The 20,087-nt window shown below is 44.1% G+C and overlaps 1 protein-coding gene across 2 annotated transcripts in view; it reads left to right on the top strand.

Moving 5' to 3' along the window:
• The first annotated feature begins 1,661 nt into the window (after positions 1-1,661).
• The window catches only part of LOC125450714 (SH2 domain-containing adapter protein F-like), a 253,662-nt gene continuing 235,236 nt past the window's right edge, over positions 1,662-20,087 (top strand). For both annotated transcript variants that reach the window (XM_059644593.1, XM_048526784.2), the window contains exon 1: positions 1,662-2,198. In XM_059644593.1, the coding sequence (XP_059500576.1) occupies positions 1,770-2,198 (429 nt within the window). In that variant the 5' untranslated portion in view covers positions 1,662-1,769. The remainder of the gene's footprint in view (positions 2,199-20,087) is intronic.

Here is a 20,087-nt window from a genome sequence, read left to right as displayed (position 1 = left end):
CCCTTTGGTGCCCAATGTTGTGCCGAATTCAATTAACTCCTTCTGCCCTGCCCTTGATCCATATCCTTCCATTCCTTTAGGGCGGCATGGTGGCACAGTGGTTAGCCCTGCTGCCTCACAGCACCAGGGACCTGGGTTTGTTTCCACTGCCGGGCAACTGTGTGTGTGGAATTTGCATATTCTCCCCGCGTCTGCATGGGTTTCCTCCAGGTGATCCAGTTTCCTCCCACAGTCCAAAGGTGTGTAGGCTAGGTGGAATGGCCATACTAAATTGCCCATAGTGTTCAGGGATGTGGAGATTAGGTGGGCTGTAGGGGGATCGGTTGGTGTGGACTTGTTGGCCGAATGGCCTATTTCCACACTGTAGGGATTCTATGATCCATGATATTCATGTGCTTATCTAAAAATCCCTTAAATGCCCCTACCGTATCTGCCTTCACCAGTAGCACGTTCTAGACTCCTACCACTCTCTGCACAAAAAACTTGCCCCTCACATCTCACTTGAACTTCATTCCTCTCACCTGAAATGCATGCCCCCTGGTTTTAGACATTTCATCTCATAATTTTACAGATGTCTATCATGGGTCCCCACAGTCTCCACTGTTCCAGAGAAAACAACCCGATTTTTTTCTCGCTTTTCCTTATAGCTTATCCCCTCGAATCCAGCAGCATCCTGGAAAACCACTTCTGCACCCTCTCTAAAGCCTCCATATAATGTGGCCAAACTAAGTCCTGTAAAGCTGCTACACAACATCCTGACACTTGTACTCAATTTCCTGACCAATAAAGGCCTTCATTACCACCCTATCTATTTGCATGGCCACTTTCAGGGAGCTATGACCTTGAATTCCAAGATCCCTCTATACAGCAATACTGTTCAGGTTGCTGCCATTAACTGTATATTTTTCCTTAAAATTTGATTTCCCGAAGTGAAACACCTCAAACTTAGACAAATTAAACTCCTTCTGCCATTTCTCTGCCTTCCTTGCAACCATGTCCTTTGAGAACCTTCTACACTTATCCACAACTTCACCGATCTTTATAACATCTGTAAACTTACTAATTCACCCATTTACATTTTCATCCAAATCATTTATATATATTCTAACCAGCAGATGTCTCAGTATGGATCCTGGCAAACAAGACTTGTCACAGACCTCCAGCCTGAAAAACACCCTTCCACTGCAACCCTTTGCCTTCTATGGGCGAGCCAGTTTTGAATCCACACCGCCGAGTCACCATGGCTTCCACGCATCTTAGGGGAAGGCGAAAGGGGAGGGAAGGGGCTACTGGAGAGTAGGGACAGGCAGAGCTGGAGGGGAAGGGGGGAGAAATGGGGAGAGAAATGGGGAGAGAACAGATTTGCGGGAGAGAAAGAAGGGCAGAATATTGAGGGGGAGAACAAAGGGGACTCAGCGGTGGAGAGTGGTTCAGTGTTGAAAGGGTGATGGGAGTTGAATAGTTAGAGGAGGGAATATGGTGTCGAAGTTGAGTGGAAACCTTGAGAAAAGGTATGCTAAATTGGAGGAGGTGAATCCGCATGGAGGAGGGTTAATTTAGTTGGGTGAGGGAGTGAATGGGTTGGGACATTTGGGTTCAAAGACGTCGAGACTTGGGGGAGGGTTGGGAGCGAGGAAGTGCCGGGGTTGGGAGGAGCCTTGTTGCTCTTATTGGTTGCGGAGTAGACGAAGAGTGAAGTGGCGGTGTGTGTCATTTGGAACGGAGCGAACAGGAGCTGACTGGAGTGGTGGAGTTTCGGGCCTACGGTTATGGCCAAGTGGCTTCGGGAGTACCTGAACTGGGGTAGGCACGAGGGGCACAGCTCTCCGCGGGCAGTGAAATCGGAGCTTGGAGGGCGGGAAGGGGCCAGTGGGACTGCGGCTCGGACCGACACCGAGTTCATGCTCAGAGCCTACCGACTGCAGAAAGAGCGAGATTTTGAGGATCCTTACCGCGGGTGGCAGGCGCTCAGCCTGCGAACAGTCAGGACTGCCCGGCAGAGTCAACTGCCCGAAGAGCCGCCCTTTTGCCATAGCAACAGTGAGAGAGCCGAAACTAGCAACTGCAACTCCACAAAACATCGGCTGGTTAAAGTCGACAGTCCCTCCCCGGCACGCAACGCAACCATCAGCTGGAACCACAGGAGCAACTGCAAGAAAGTGCAGAAACCCCAGCAGAGCGACCTCACGAAAGACCGGGTGAGTCACACTTCGCAGATTGTCAGCTACTGTTCTGTGAACTGGTTTGTTATACGCTCGCGCTACTTTTCTCCCCTTAATTTCAGCACATTCTTAAATACGTCAATCTTGCATTCTCCACCGCCAAAATACTTTTCATAATATGTCAATAAAAAAAATAACTTGAATGTTACACCACTTGTAGGAATTGTTTCCCGGGACAACATTCAATTGTAATATTTACAAAATACTTTCTGAACATCGAGGTCTGACTTCGTTTGCCATCAATGAATATGGACAAAACCGGGCCGTTTCTTTCTTACAAACCCTCGATGATAGTGAATCATTTTTGGAGCTGATATTTCATTTTAGCAGGATGTGAACGACTTTTCTGCCGATTGTTCTCCTCTTCGTTTTTTCCATATGTTATTGAGCAAGTACTTCAAATATAGAATGATTTCCGTTAAGGATTGGTCTCGCAGAAATATCAGGGGCTCCTATGATTTCTGTGATTTGCCAAGGTCTAGGATTGCCACTATTCAGGGGGACAGTGAGGTAGTCGGAATGTCGCTGGACCCGTCCTCCAGGGACCCTAGGTAAGTGTGGGGATAAAAGTCCAAACGTTAAGAGGCGACTTGACAGAATTTGAATTCCACCCACGGGCGACTGACTGTGTGGAGTTTGCACGTTCTCCCTGTGTCTTCGTGGGTTTCCTCCGGGTGCTCGGGTGTCGTGCCACAGCCCAAAGATAACAAATCTGCACTACAAAGTGAGACGCTGGTTCATGAAGTTTTGACAATTGGTTGCAGGGTTGTGTAGGGTTTCCGTTTACAGCAAAAGATGAGCTGGTTTTTACTGGTACTGTGAAAGGTTGTGTGAATTTGGAATTGTGACCAATATCTTCACTTGGCAGGAGATAGAATCAATGCAGGGATGTTGGGCCAAATGGCCCACTCTCTGCACCATAACAATTCTGTGATTTTATTTTCTTTGGGGATTTGAACCCTGGTCCCCAGAACATTACTGAGGTTTCTGAATTACTCTTGAAGTGACAATATTAGGAGGCCATACTTTTCTTGTGATGTCTTTGGGAGGCAAGATCCCAAAAGAATTTAATTTTAGCGCTAAACAGGACTTTAATCCAACGAACGCTAACAGGTGGAGAGAGCGGCAAGTTTGGGGAGACTAGAGGACTCCGTGCATTGTCTGGAGCATTTTGTCTCCTAGCTCACAAGGAGTTCTCTCAAGTTTGTACGCGTATCCTTGTAATCATCCAACAAGTGCATTCCAGACAATACAGGCATTACTAACCTGGTGTTCAGTAGCAGTAATGTATACCATCTACGAGGTGTGTTGCAGAAATTCATGAAGGCTGTGCAGATGGCACCTTCCAAACCCACAAACACTTGCATCTAGAAAGATAAAGACAGCAGATACATAGAAATTCCTTCATGTTGCAGACTCCTTTCCAAGCAACACTCTGTTCCAGAATTGGAGACATAGAACCGTAGAATCCCTACATTGTGGAAGCAGGCCCTTCAGCTCAACAAGTCCACACTGACCCTCAGACCATCCCATCCAGACCCATCTCCCTATAATGCATGTAATGTACACGTCATGAACACTATAAGCAATTTAGCATGTCCAGTCCACCTAGCCTGCACATCTTTGGACTGTTGGAGGAAACCAGAGCACCCGGAGGAAACCCACACGGATGCAGGGAGAATGTGCAAACTCCACACAGACGGTCGCCCGAGGGTGGAATTAAACCTGGGTCCCTGGCGCTGTGAGGCAGTAGTGCTTACCACTGAGCCATCGTGTTGCTGTTCCTTCAGTGTCATTGAATCAAAACCCTGGAATTCCCTTCCCAATGACATTGTAAGTCTCCCTACAGCACATGGACTGCAGTGGTTCAAGAAGGCAGCTCACTACCACCTTCTCAGGGGAAACGAGGGATGGGCAGTAAATGCTGGGGCAGCTATTGATGCTTGCATCCCACAAGTGAATTTAAAAAAAAATGCTGCAATATCATTAAAGTGCTGATTAAGTAGCAGCCTGGTAGTTGCTGCCTTCATTTATGCCAACATCAGCATTATTAGGTGTTGGCTCTTTTGCAATCAGAGGTTTCCTGATTTATTTTATAAAATGTAAGCCAACAACTTCTCAAATGTTAGGGCGAATATTAAGCCTGTAAATCAAGTTTGTACTGTCCACTGTTGGCATGGAAGATAATTTAGCACTGTAGAAGAGTTGTGAAATTTCATGAACTTAAGCTCTGGAAATCTAGTTGAGCAATGTTATTACTGTACTGTCAATCTGAGAACTATGTATCGTATGTGATTTAAATCTAGGTTTAATGACAAATGAGTTAGTTAATAGGGACAGGGTGAAATACATCCTTGACTTTCACATTGGCCATCATTTTTGAACTCTTTACAGTTACCATTAAATAAGCAAGCATAGTAATGCTCAATGATTTTCATTATGTCAGTAAATTAAGTTTTTTATCTTTTAAAGGAAAGTTAAGTAAAATGTTATAAGTAACCTCCTTTATAGAAATAAACGCATATTGGCAGAAAGGATCAGTTAAATGCTGAGTCTTCATGTATTTAAATAGGGTTTCACAGGCCAACAAACTGACCCTATAGCAGGATAACCTGAACTTGTGGCACGCATTCTATTTTATGTGGGAAGTTTTAGAATGGTTCTCATGTCTTGGGTAACTGTATTCAGGAATTGTCAGTTGCAGGAACTCAAATTCTGGGCTTTAGGATGCCACGTGCTGCTCAAACCTCGCACCGTATTTATAATCTGTACATGGGGTTGCTTTGCAACATGAGGGTTGTAGGAACAGGGCAAATATGTGATGGCCAGGCAGTAAAGGAAGACTATGCGGGATCGTTGTTCTCTCCAGCAGGCACTCTATTCTGAATACTGTACGGATTCTGGTTTGTGATGAGTAATCTGCTGATTTTTTTTTTGGTGGTTCGAATCACTCCCAGACTCCTGGTTCTGACACTGGACTTAAATTAGGAATGTGACAGTACATAGAACATAGAACATTACAGTACAGTACAGGCCCTTCGGCCCTCCATGTTGTGCCGACCTGTCATACCGATCTCAAGCCCATCCAACCTACACTATTCCATGTACGTCCATATGCTTGTCCAATGACGACTTAAATGTACCTAAAGTTGGCGAATCTACTACCGTTGCAGGCAAAGCGTTCCATTCCCTTACCTCTCTCTGAGTAAAGAAACTACCTCCGACATCTGTCCTATATTTTTCACCCCTCAATTTAAAGCTATGCCCCCTCGTGCTCGCCGTCACCATCCTAGGAAAAAGGCTCTCCCTATCCACCCTATCTAACCCTCTGATTATTTTATATGTTTCAATTAAGTCACCTCTCAACCTTCTTCTCTCTAATGAAAACAGCCTCAAGTCCCTCAAGCCTTTCCTCGTAAGACCTTCCCTCCATACCAGGCAACATCCTGGTAAATCTCCTCTGCACCCTTTCCAAAGCTTCCACATCCTTCTTATAATGCGGTGACCAGAACTGTACACAATACTGCAAGTGCGGCCACACCAGAGTTTTGTACAGCTTCACCATAACCTCTTGGTTCTGGAACTCGACCCCTCTATTAATAAAAGCTAAAACACTGTATGCCTTCTTAACAGCCCTGTCAACCTGGGTGGCAACTTTCAAGGATCTGTGTACATGGACACCGAGATCTCTCTGCTCACCCACGCTGCTAAGAATCTGACCGTTAGCCCAGTACTTCGCCTTCTGGTTACTCCTACCAAAGTGCATCACCTCACACTTGTCTGCATTAAACTCCATTTGCCACCTCTCAGCCCAGCTCTGCAGCTTATCTATGTCTCTTCTCTGCAACCTACAGCATCCTTCATTACTATCCACAACTCCACCAACCTTAGTGACGTCTGCAAATTTACTAACCCGTCCTTCTACGCCCTCATCCATGTCATTTATAAAATGACAAACAACAGTGGACCCAACACTGACCCTTGCGGTACACCACTAGTAACTGGTCTCCAGGATGAACATTTCCCATCAACTATCACCCTCTGTCTTCTTTCAGCAAGCCAATTTCTGATTCAAACTGCTATATCTCCCACAATTCCATTCCTCCGCATTTTGTACAATAGCCTATTGTGGGGAACCTTATCGAATGCCTTGCTGAAATCCATATACACCACATCAACCGGTTTACTCTCATCTACCTGTTTGGTCACCTTCTCAAAGAACTCAATAAGGTTTGTGAGGCACGATCTTCCCTTCACAATACTGTGCTGACTATCCCTAATCAATTTATTCTTTTCTAGATGATTATAAATCCCATCCCTTATAACCTTTTCCAACACTTTACCAACAAGTAGACAGGTGTTTCAGGGCAAAGAATCTCTGCATTTATTAAGTGCAAAGGCTTGTATATTACAAGAAATAAAAAAAAGCAAAAGTAATAAATAGGGAAATAAAACAAAGGTGAATACCAGAGTTAAAAAGGAAATTCAAAACAGTGAAACTGACACTATCAATTATTAACTTAACACAGGCTAATTGTTACTAGAAACTAAACAGTAGTCTCAAACACAGACATTTTAGTCAGACTTTCTGACCTAGGGCTTCCCTGCACTGTCACCAACCCATCTTCCCCTCCCTGCTAGCTAAGTTGAATAGTTTAGGTCTCAAGGAAATTAGCTCCCCAATGGGGATAAACAGAATTTTGAAATGCAGCTGACTGTTCCCACTTGCTGTAGCCACTGCTTCACTGAAGACTTCGGATGGCATTTGGTCTGATTGAAAACTTGGGTTTTCTTACTTTGTGGTGGTTTCATGAGCCGTTTTTCACCTCCAAGATGTGTCTGAGGCCTTGTCGGTCATGTCAGTGGTTTTCGGAGGTTGTGGTCAGTTGCCATTGATTCCCCTGGTACAGACCAGCACTGCTTCGTGGAGATAGCTGTGCAGAGACTACTTGGGGAGAGTAGCTATTTGGGATCCTTCTTCTGTTGGTAACTGTGGGATGGCTCTCTCACTCCGAGAGCAGGACCAGCAGTTATACTGTGCCTTTCATTGTGTTTCTGTTGTCCCCCTTGTGGTGAATTGGCTTCCTAATAGTTTAGTTTAGGTGTAAACATGTTTTGATTGAGTGGAATGTCCAGTATTTCTGCAAATGAATATTAATTCAGGTTGAATGCCTTGGTACCTCTGATTCCAAGATGTCTGAAATTGTTGTCTTTGGTCTAGTTCATTGTTCCCACAGGGCTAAGACGTGAATAGGATTTCTAACTGACCCATGGTTCCAGACTGCTATCCCTGTGATATTGTATTCCAGAGCACAGCCTAGCTGCTTTTTCTTTTTGTTTTAAAAGTTCTGTTAAAAATCTAGGGATTTTGGTCCAATATTCTAAATGACAGGGATATTTGCTCCCTCCTACATTGCCAAAAAGAGTGACAGTCCTCTGTGCAGCCAGAGCCAAGTCCATGGTACAACGGCTGGCTAAACTGTAGATTGGGCAATTAAAAAGACTGGGAAAGCAATAACAACATTCAAGTAACCCTATATATGCCAAGGATACTACAATATACCTTGCCCTGTACACTCTGGTATATAGGGCACAGTGATGGAATCCTTATCTTGGAACTAGAAGGCCTGGGTTCAAGTCTCACCTACTGTGGAGAAGTCATAACATGATAAATTAAAAATTACTGTCTCTCATCTTAAAACTCATTGTTTTATGTCTGTTGAGATTTGAAACATTGGGAGGAGCTTGTTATTTTGCTTTATTTTTTCCAGTTAAGCTGAAAACAAGTATTGGGGGAGGTGAATTATTTGTGTCAAAATATCATGGATTCAAGTACCTTGCTTTTTTTTTAATGATTTGTGTTGTTGATCTAAAACCTAACCCACAGATCAGCTGTATGAAAGTATTCTCAGTTGTATGTTTCCTGGTGTGAATTCCTGTTTGAAAAGTTGCCTTCTTGCACTGTATTTGGCAGCTGTCAGCGATGTACACACCTCATTCTTTCACCAGTTGTGTGCACATTTCTTTTGCTTCAGTCATTTCTTTTTCTTCACACTGCCCCATGTTCTTGAATGTGCGTGTATAAGACATCCTGAGAAATATTTTTTTAATTTCCTTCTTGCTCTTTGTGGGGTATTTTTGTCCATATTTTGTGATTAGAGACTGCACTCCTGTATTGGGTACTTGTAATGGAGTTCCACGTACAGCATAATTAACAGTATGACATCTAAAGCACTCCACAAGAACTTCAGCAAACAAAGTATGATGCCCAAAACACACTGGTGACAGGGGCAATAAATTACTGAAAAACTCTGGCAAATACTTTGTAGCTGCTGGGTAGAATTCAATATGTCCAAGTGTGAGGGTGTCTGGTTTTTGAGAGTGATTTAGTAGTACAAAGTTTAGAACAGCAAATTCTGTTTGAGATTGAGGTCACATAGCTGTCATTAGGGCAAGCTCAAGAGGTTGCCTAAACCTGTTTGTGTCATCATGTTGAAACTAAGGAAATGGAAGAGGGCAGCAGAGTGGTGACGCTGATTGGCTGACATCAGGAAGATCTGCATCAGTGCTTCCCGAAGGTCGTTTTGTGGACGGGCTGTTCTCAGGTGTAACAGGTAAGGCAGATGAGCTTACAGCTTGGATTAGTACTTGGAATTATGGTGGTGTTGCTATCACAGAGACTTGGTCGAGTGAGAGACAGGATTGGCAGCTTTACATTCCAGGATACAGATGTTTCAGGCAGGATAGAAGGGCTGTAAAAAGGGTGGAGGAGTTGCACTACTTGTTAAGGAGATATCATAGCTGTACTGTTGGAGGACACCTTGGATGGCTCAAACAGCGATGCAGTATAGGAAGAGCTCAGGAACAAGAAGGGTGAAATCACAATGTTTGGGGTTTAATGTAGGCCTCCCAACAGTCAGCAGGAAATAGAAGAACAGATATGAAGGCAGATTTTGGCAAAATGTGGAAGTAACAGGATTTTTGTCATAGGTGATTTCAAGTTCTCATACATTGGCTGGGTCTCACTTAGTGCTTGGGGCATGGATGGGGCAGAATTTTTAAGTAGCATACAGGAGGGCTTCTTGAAACAGTATGTAGCCAGTCCAACTAGGGAAGGAGCCATGGTGACCGTAGTCATATTGGGGAATGAGCCTGGCCAGGCGGTCGACGTCTCAGTAGTGGTGCAGATCGGTAACAGTGATCACTTTGAGCCTCAAGATACTGATGGATAAAGATGGGTGTAGTTGGCAGGTGAAGGTGCTAAATTAGGGGAAGACTAATTACAACAATATTAGGCAGAAACTGAAGAATCTAAATTGGATGCAGATGTTGGAGGGAAAATCAACATCTGGTATGTGGGAAGCTTTCAAGTGTAAGTTGCTGGGAACTCAGGACTAGCACATTCCTGTAAGGGTGAAAGATATGTATGGCAAGTTTAGAGAACCTTGGATAACAAGAGATAGTGTGAGCCCAATAAAAAAGAAAAAGGAAGCATTTGTCAAGGCTAGGAGGCTGGGAACGCACGCAGTAAGGGTGGGAATAAGGAAAGTCAAAAGAAACTTGAGCAAGGAGTCAGGAGGGCTAAAGGGATCATGAAAAGTCATTGGCCAACACGATTAAGGAAAGTCTCATTTTTAAAGATTTATATATTTATAAAGAGTGGGAGGGTAACCAGGGAGACAGTTTGCCCACACAAGGACAGGGAAGGGAATTTGTGTGGAGCCAGAGGAAATGGATGAGGTATTAAATGAATACTTTGCGTCAGTATTCACCGTAGAGAAGAACTTCGTGGATGATGTGTCTGGGGAAGGGTATGTAGATTGTTTGAGTCTTGTTGAGATCAAAAGGGAGGAGGTATTGCTGTTCTAAACTTTGTACTACTAAATCATTCTCAAAAACCAGACACTCTCTGGTGTCATATGGACACCATTGGACATATTGAACTCTACCCAGCAGCCACAAAGTATTTGCCAGAGTTTTTCAGTAATTTATTGCCCTTGTCGCCAGTGTGTATTGGGCATCATACTTTATTTATTAAAGTTTTGTGGAGTGCTTTAGATGTCATACCGTTAATTATGCTGGACGTGGAACTCCATTACAAGTACCCAATACAGGAGAGCAGTCTCCACTCTCAAAATATGGACAAAAATCTGGTCTTGAAAAACATTCAAATGGGCAAGTCCCCAGGGCCTGATGGGATATACCTCAGAATACTGAGAGAGGCAAGGGAGGAAATTGCTGGGGCCCTGAGGGAAATCTTTGTATCCTCACTGGAGACAGGGGAGATCCCATAAGATAGTAGAATAGCCAATGTTGTTCCTTTGTTTAAGATGGGTGGTAAGGATAATTCTGCTAATTCTGGGCCGGTTAGCCTTACATCAGTGGTAGGGAAATTATTGGAGAGGATTCTTTGAGACAGGATTTACTGCCAATTGGAAATGAGTGGGCATATTAGCAAGAGGCAACTAGACTTTATGAAGGGGAGGTCGTGTCTCGCTAACTTGATTGAGTTTTTTCAGGAAGTGATGAAAATGATCAGTGAGGATAGGGTGGTGGATGTTGTCGACATGGACTTGAGTAAGGCCTTTGACAAGGTCCCTCATGGCAGGCTGACACAGAAGGTAAAGTTGCATGGGGTCAGAGCTAGACTTGCAAGTTGGATAATGAACTGGCTCAGTCTTAGAAGACAGAGGGTAGCAGTGGAAGGATGCGTTTCTGAATGGAGGGCTGTGACTTAGTGGCATTCTTCAGGGATCAGTGTTAGGACAGTCTGCTGTTCGTAAAATATATAAATGATTTGGAGGAGAACGTAACTGGACTAATTAGTAAGTTTGTCGATGACACACAGGCTGGTTGAATTGCAGATAGCGATCAGGACCATCAAAGGATATAGGATACAGAACATTTGGTGACTTGGGCAGAGAGATGACAGATGGAGTTTAATGTGGAAAAATGTGAGCTAATGCATTTTGGAAGGTCTAATCCAGATGGAAAATATGCAGTAAATGGTAGAACCCTTAACAGTACTGATACACAGAGGGATCTGGGTGCTCAGGTACACATGTCACTGAAAATGGCAACACAGGTGGAAATGGTTATCAACAAGGCATCCGGCATACTTGCCTTCATCGCCCAGGGCATTAAGTTTAAAAGTTGGCAGGTAATATCGCAGCTTTATAGAACCTTAGGCCGCATTTGGAATATTGTGTTCAATTCTGGTCGCCACACAACCGCCCCAAGAGGATCCCCCTCGTTCTCACACACCACCCTACCAACCTCCGGATACAACGCATTATCCTCCGACACTTCCGCCATTTACAATCCGACCCCACCACCCAAGACATTTTTCCATCCCCTCCCCTGTCTGCTTTCCGGAGAGACCACTCTCTCCGTGACTCCCTTGTTCGCTCCACACTGCCCTCCAACCCCACCACACCCGGCACCTTCCCCTGCAACCGCAGGAAATGCTACACTTGTCCCCACACCTCCTCCCTCACCCCCATCCCAGGCCCCAAGATGACATTCCACATTAAGCAGAGGTTCACCTGCACATCTGCCAATGTGGTATACTGCATCCACTGTACCCGGTGCGGCTTCCTCTACATTGGGGAAACCAAGCGGAGGCTTGGGGACCGCTTTGCAGAACACCTCCGCTCAGTTCGCAACAAACAACTGCACCTCCCAGTCGCAAACCATTTCCACTCCCCCTCCCATTCTCTTGATGACATGTCCATCATGGGCCTCCTGCACTGCCACAATGATGCCACCCGATGGTTGCAGGAACAGCAACTCATATTCCGCCTGGGAACCCTGCAGCCATATGGTATCAATGTGGACTTCACCAGTTTCAAAATCTCCCCTTCCCCTACTGCATCCCTAAACCAGCCCAGTTCATCCCCTCCCCCCACTGCACCACACAACCAGCCCAGCTCTTCCCCCCCACCCACTGCATCCCAAAACCAGTCCAACCTGTCTCTGCCTCCCTAACCGGTTCTTCCTCTCACCCATCCCTTCCTCCCACCCCAAGCCGCACCCCCAGCTACCTACTAACCTCATCCCACCTCCTTGACCTGTCCGTCTTCCCTGGACTGACCTATCCCCTCCCTACCTCCCCACCTACACCCTCTCCACCTATCTTCTTTACTCTCCATCTTCGGTCCGCCTCCCCCTCTCTCCCTATTTATTCCAGTTCCCTCCCCCCATCCCCCTCTCTGATGAAGGGTCTAGGCCCGAAACGTCAGCTTTTGTGCTCCTGAGATGCTGCTTGGCCTGCTGTGTTCATCCAGCCTCACATTTTATTACCAGAAGGATGTCGTGGCTTTAGAGAGGGTACAGAAAAGATTTACCAGGATGTTGCCTGGTATGAAGGCATGAGTAGAAGGTTGGAGAAACCTGGGTTGTTCTAACTGGAATGATGGAGGTTGAGGGGTGACTTGATAGAGATCTACAAGATAATGATGGACATGGAATGAGTGGACAGTCAGAAGCCTTTCCCCAGGGTGGAAGAGTCAGGGGGCATAGGTTTAAAGTGCGAGGGGCAAAGATGATGTACGAGGCAAGTTTTTTTTAACAGAGATGATGGTAGGTGTCTGGAACTCGCTGCCAGCGGTTAGTGGACGTAGATACAATAGTGACTTACAAAGGGTGTCTTGACAAATACGTCGATCGGGTGGGAATAGAGGGACACGGTCCCTTGAAGAGTAGGGGGTTTTAGTTGTGAAGGGCAGCATGTCAGTGCAGGTTTGAAGGGCTGAAGGGTCTGTTCCTGTGCTGTAATTTTCTTTGTTCTTTTCTTTTGAAATGGCAATTTCTTAATGGATATGTATCTATCCTCGATGGAGATAAGGAAGAAAAAGTGCCAGAGGGACGTCTACAAATAAATAAATCAAAGGGTTGGAATTCACTAAATTAAATTCAATTAAAAATAGATAAAACAATAAGACTGAAGTTGGACAATCCTGAAGACCGATGGTTTGCTTTGAAGGGAGTTAAGAAAATGAAGAATGTACAAAATACATGAGGAATGCTGTTGGTTTGATCTTCCAGATTTTTCTTTCGAGAGTTGCCCCCTTGGATTGAAAAGTTTCTGATGACACTGATTTACAGTGGGGTTGGTGAGTGCAATCAGGAAGTTATGGATTCACATCTCTTATGGGTTAGTTATAAGAATTTGCAATCGGGACCAGGAAAACTAGTTATGTAGGCAAATATCAATTGGTCAGAGAACACCAGAATAGATTTGTAAAGGACAGTTTTTTTTTTGTCTAACAAGTTCAATTGAATGAACTCACTCGTGTGGATTAAGTTTTCTTTTTCAAAAAACTCATTAATGGAATGTAGGCACCACTGGCACGATTGACATTTCTTGCGCATCTCCAATTGATTGAGAGCATGGTAGTGAAATCCTTTCTTAAATTTCTGCAGTCCATGTGATTGAAGTTCAGTCACAGTGATTAGTGGGGAGGAATTCCAAGATTTTGGCCCAGTGACAGAGGACCATACCATCACTTTTTCCAAGGCAGCATGGTATGTGAATTCAAGGAGATTTGCAAGAGGTGGTTTTCCCGTGAATCTATTGCTCTTGGTCCTGTGGGCAGTGGAGGTTGTTGTTTGTCAATGTGCAGTTGCAGAAGCTGTGATGTAGTGAGTTTGTAGTGTGCAGGGTGGTGAACTGTGCAGTAGTGATATCATTGTTCTTGAATCTGCCTTTATCCATGCAATGGACAGTTTTATAATCAAACTCTGACCCATGTCTTGTGGATAGTGGAGAGGCTTTTGAGGAGAGGAGAATACTTAGTTTCTAACCTGCTCTGATAGCCATTATTTATTAGACCAAGCGGTCCATGTTTCCTGTTAATAGTGACTAGGAAGATATTGTTGGAGAAGGACCTGGTGTTGAATGTCAAGGGTGGTGGTTAGATTCTCTTTGACTGGAGATGATTATTGAACTTGTATGGTACGAGTGCTACTTACCACTTATCGCTCTAGAACATAGTCCATGTTTTACTGCATGCAACACTACTTGTTGATTAGCTAAGAGGTTGCCCTTATCAGTCAAGGAAAGGGGGAAAGGGGGCAGGGGAGATTTACGAGGATGTTGCCTTGGATGGAACATCTTAGCTATGAAGTGAGGCTAAATAAGTATGGTCATTTTCCTTGGAGCATTGAAAGTTAAGAAAGAATCTGATAGAGGTATATAAGATTGAGGGGTGTGGACAGGGCTAATAGAATGCAGCTGTTCCCCTTTGCTAAAAATTCAATAACCAGGGGACGTACCTTTAAAGTGAAAGGCAGGAGGGCAAACAAGGTATGGGAGTACACATGACCTGTAGTACCCTGGGAAGTACTGAGGATCAGAGGGACCTTGTTGTGCATGCACACTGTTCACTTTAGGTATCCATACTAGTGGATAAAGTAGTTCAGGAGGCAAATATTCCACTTGTCTGTCTTAGTCGAGTGATAGTATTTAAGAGCGAGGGAGGAGTTGGTTGAGATTTGCACTACCCTTTGTATAAAAGCTTTTGCTCATATCTCCTTTAAATCTTCTGCCTTAAATCATCTTACTTTAAATCTATGCCTCATGGTCTTTGATCCCTTCATCAAGTGGAAAAGTTTATTTCTGTCCACCTTATCTATGCTGCTCAAAATTTCATGCATTTTAATCATGTTCCCTTTCAATCTCCCCTGCTCGAAGCAAAACAAACCCCAGTTTGTCCAATCTTTCTTTATAACTGAACTTCTGCAGTCCAGGCAATATCCTGGCAAATTTCCTATGCCCCTTCTCGAGTGCTATTGCAGTGCTCCTAAATTGTAGATACTGGAACGTCGCACAATATTTAGCTGTGGTGTAACCAGAGCTCTCTTCATTTCCAGCACAACCTCCCTGCTGTTAAGCTGTGTCTCAGCTAATAAAGGCAAGCATACCAGATACCATCTTAACTACTTTATCCACATGCCTTTTGTACCTTAAGGATGGTGTACATGCATATCAAGATCCTCCCAGGGTCCTACGATTTGACATGTATTCCCTGAACTTGTTTATCCTAGTTTTTCCAATTTATAACTTTTCTCCTGTACATCATCATGAAAAACACTGAATCCTCTATTATATGTTAATTTTAATCAAAAGGAGAATGTGTAGGCATTTCTGTGACCATAAACAAAACTCAGGGTATGTTGCCTCCCTGGTTCTAAGCTCAAGAATGTCTCAAGTTATTGACAGAACCTTCTGGAGGGGTAGGTGAGCAGCCAGTGGTTGTCGTCTACGTTAGTATAAACAGCATACGTAAGTTTAAAAAAAGGATAAGGTCCTAAAGCAGAATATAAGGGAGTGAGGAAAGTAAGTTTTTGAAAATTAGGAGTCCATAAGATGATGAGACCACCCCAAGTAGGGACAAGAGTAAGCCCTTCAGTCTCTTGCCATTCATTAGGATTACATTCAATTTTCTTGCCATTTTAACTGTAACCCTTGATCTGCCTACTGAACGAGAATCTATCCTTATTAGGTTTAAATACATAAAAACTCTGCCCCCACAGCTGACTGTGGCAAGGAGTTCCAAAGAGTCTGAACTATGAGAGAAGAAATTCCTACTCATTTCAGTCTTAAACTGGCAGCACTTAATTCTGAGACTACGTGCTGTGATCCTCCAGTCTACACTCATGAGGTGAAACAACATTATCTTAGCATCCTTACCCTGTCAAAGCCTTTAAGAATCCTACTTGTTTCAATGAGATCACCTCTCATTCTTCACTACTGCAATGAGTAGAACTCCAACCAGTTTCTCCTTGTTTAAGAAGGGTAGCAGAGATAATCCAAGTAATTATCAACTAGTGAGCCTGATGTCAGTGGTAGGGAAACTGCTGGAGAAGATACTGAGGGATAGGATCTATTCCCATTTGGAAGAAAATGGGTTTATCGGTGATCGACAACATGGTTTTGTGCTGGGATGGTCATGTCTTACCAACTTAACTTTGTCACGTACTCAAAGAATTCTGTTGATTGAGGGAAAGGCTGTACATGTCATATACATGGACTTCAGTAAGGCATTTGATAAGGTTCCTCATGGCAGGCTGATGGAGAAAGTGAAGTCACATGGGGTCCAGGGTGTGCTAGCTAGATGATTTAGAAAAAACTGATTGATTAGGCAACAGGAGACAGAGAGTAATAGTGGAAGGGGGTTTCTCAAATTGGAGACCTGTGACCAGTGGTGTTCCAAGGGATCTGTGCTGGGACCACTGTTGTTTGTGATATACATAAATGATTTGGAGGAAGGTGTAGGTGGCCTGATTAGCAAGTTTGCAGATGACACGAAGATTGGTGGAGTAGCAGATAGTGAAGGAGACTGTCAGAGATTACAGCAGAATATAGATAGATTGGAGAGTTGGGCATATAAATGGCAGATGGAGTTCAATCTGGGCAAATGCGAGGTTATGCATTTTGGAAGGTCTAATTCACGAGCAAACTATACAGTATATTGAAAAGTCCTGGGGAAAATTGATGTTCAGAGAGATCTGGGTGTTCAGGTCCATTGTTCCCTGAAGGTGGCAATGCAGGTCAACAGAGTGGTCAAGAAGGCATACGGCATGCTTTCCTTCATTGGACTGGGTATTGAGTACAAGAGTTGGCAGGTCATGTTACAGTTGTATAAGACTTTGGTTTGGCCACATTTGGAGTACTGTGTACAGTTCTGGTTGCCATATTACCAAAAGGATGTGGATGCTTTGGAGAGGGTGCAGAGGAGGTTCACCAGGATGTTGCCTGGTATGGAGGGCGCTAGCTATGAAGAAAGGGTGAGTAGATTAGGATTGTTTTCATTAGAAAGACGGAGATTGAGGGGGAACCTGATTGAGGTCTCTAAAATCATGACGGGTAGAGACAAGGTGGATAGCAAGAAGCTTTTTCCCACGGTGGGGGACTCAGTTACCGGGGGTCATGAGTTCAAAGTGAGTGGAGGAAAGTTTATGGGAGAGATGCGTTGGAAGCTCTTTACACAGAGGGTGGTGGGTGCCTGGAACGCATTGCCAGTGGAAGTGGTAGACGCAGACACAGTAGTGTCATTTAAGATGTATCTGGACAGGTACGTGGATGGGCAGGGAGCAAAGGGATACAGACCCTTAGAAAATAGATGACAGGTTTAGACAGAGGATCTCGATTGGCGCATGCTTGGAGGGCTGAAGGGCCTGTTCGTGTGCTGTAATTTTCTTTGTTCTTTGTTCATTAAAACAGTCTTTCCACACTGGAGATCATCTGAGTGAACTACCTCCAATGAAATAATCTTTCCTGAAATAAGGGGACCAAAACTGCTCGCAGTACTCCAAACATGGTCTAATTTAGTATTTTATACAGTTGCAATAGGACTTGTATACTCTCATACTCCAACCCTCATGAAATAAGGGCCAATGTTCTGTTAACCTTACTGATCACCTGCTGCACCTGTGTGCTTGCTTTCTGTGTTGTGTACACAAGTATGTTGCAGATTTCCACTGTTTTTCCCTGTTTAAACAATGCTCTATTATAAGATCATCAGGTAGGGAACAAAATTAGGCCACTTGGTCCATTGAGTCTGTCCTGCCATTCGATCATGGATGATATTTCTCAAACCGTTATCCTGCGTTCTCCCTGTTTTCTTTGATCCTTTCTTTATTCTCCTTTTGCAAAAGAAAAACTTCACATTTACCCCACATAATGCTCGATTGGCCAATTGATGCATTTTATGCCAGTGCAAACGTGATGGACTGAAGAGCCTTTTCTGCGCTCTATGAATCTATGAAACCACTTGTATTCCTCTCTCAGCTTGCCTTTCTGCATAATTTTAATATTATATGCAAATTTGGTTGCAGTACTTTCATGTCCTTCTTCCAAGCGTTTGTGGATTGAACGCTGATTCGTGTGGAATTCTGGTAGTCACTGGTCGTCTGTCTGAAAATGAATCCCTTATTGCCAATTCCTGCTCGTGCTGTGGGCTAACCAACATTTTATACAATTTGATCATACACCTTCTTAGTCTTAAACTCTTTGCCTTGACTATGGCTCAAAGGTAAAAGACGGGATGGTGGTGGAGAGTGCTTTTCGGACTAGAGTTCTGTGACCAACGGTGTGCCATAGAGATTGATGCTGGGTCCGCTGCTTTTTGTCATTTATGTAAATGATTTGTTTGTGAAATAGGAGGTATGGTTAGTAAGTTTGCGTATGACACCAAAATTGGAGGTGTGGTGGACAGCGAAGAAGGTTACCTCAGAGTACAATGGGATCTTGATCAGATGGGCCAATGGGCTGAGGATGGCAGATGGAGTTTAGTTTAGATAAATGTGAGGTGCAGCACAGGCAAATGAGGGCAGGACTCATACACTTAATGGTCCTGGGGAGTAGATAGGATCATGAAGAAGGCATTTGGTATGCTTGCCTTCATTGGTCAGTGCATTGAGTGTAGGAGTTTGAAGGTCATGTTGCAGTGTACAGAACATTGGTTACGCCACTTTTGGAGTACTGTGGGCAATTCTGGTCTCCCTGATGAAACTGGAAAGAGTTCAGAAAAGATTTAAGAGGATATTGCCAGGATTTGAGGGTTTGAGCGATAAGGGAAGTCTGAATAGGCTGGGGCTACTTTCCCTCAAGTGGTGGAGGCTGAGGGGTGACCTTTATGGAGGTTTATAAAATCATGAGGAGCATGGATGAGGTAAACAGCCAAGGTCTTTTCCGTGGGTGGGGGAGTCCAAAACTAGAGGGCATAGGTTTAAGGTGAGAGGGGAAAGACTTAGAAGGGACCTGAAGGGCAACTTCTTCACACAGAGGGCGGTGCATGTATGGAATGAGCTGCCAGAGGAAATGGTGGAGGTTGGTACAATTACAACATTTTAAAAGGCTTCTGGATGGGTATATGAATAGGACAGGCTTAGAGGGATATGGGCCACATGCTGGCAAGTCAGACTAGATTTACGTAGAATGTCTGGTTGGCATGGAGAAGTTGGACCAAAGGGTCTCTTTCTGTGCAGTACATCTCTATGACACCAGTCATGAATCCCATATGGCTTCCGAACGACTTTATCTTCATGGCCCACTACCTAGTGGACATGCACAACATTGTCCCTCTGAACCTTGGTACTTCCCAGGGATCTACTGTTTCTCTCATTTCCCTGCTTTGATTATTCCATCTGACTATCCAGTCTATATTCTCTTCTAATCTGAGGCTATCCTCCATACTGCTTAACACAGCGCCAATTTTTCTGTCATCCGTAAACATGCTGATCAAGTTTAGTTATTTGTATAACCTACAAATAGAAAGGCCCCAAATACTGAAACCTCACTGGACACAGATTTCCAGTCACACAAACACTGCATGACCATCACCATCTGCTTCCCACTACTCAACCAATTGTGGATACAATTAGCCAAATTTTCTTGGATACTATGAACTCTATAACTTCGCAATCAGTGCCACACATGGAATCTTATTGAAAATCTTGCTGAAGTCCAAGCAGACTTCGTTGAATGCATTGCCTTCATCTAAACACCTAACCATCAAAAAACTCAATTAAGATGATCATACACTATTTCCCCTGACAAAACCATGTTGACTGTTCTCAATTAATTCTTGCCTCTGCAATGGATAATTCTGTCTCTTAGGATTTTTCCTAATAAGTTAATTGCCACTGAGGTTAGACTAACCGGCCTGTAGTTTCCTCCATTATCCCTTGCTCCTTTCTTGAAAACTGTCCTCCAGTCATGTGACACCTGAATTTTTTTTGCCAGTACCCCTGCTATTTCCTCCCTTGCTTCGCTCAACAATCTGTGATAAATTTCCACGGCCAGATAAAATGTATCTACTTTCAAGCCTACTAGACTACTCAGAACTTCCTCTGTCCAGT

This window comes from Stegostoma tigrinum, chromosome 3, assembly GCF_030684315.1.
Source record: "Stegostoma tigrinum isolate sSteTig4 chromosome 3, sSteTig4.hap1, whole genome shotgun sequence".
In the NCBI taxonomy this organism is placed as follows: domain Eukaryota; kingdom Metazoa; phylum Chordata; class Chondrichthyes; order Orectolobiformes; family Stegostomatidae; genus Stegostoma; species Stegostoma tigrinum.
The sequence above is the reverse complement of the archived record's forward strand: the minus strand, read 5'-3'. Positions and strand labels throughout refer to the sequence as shown.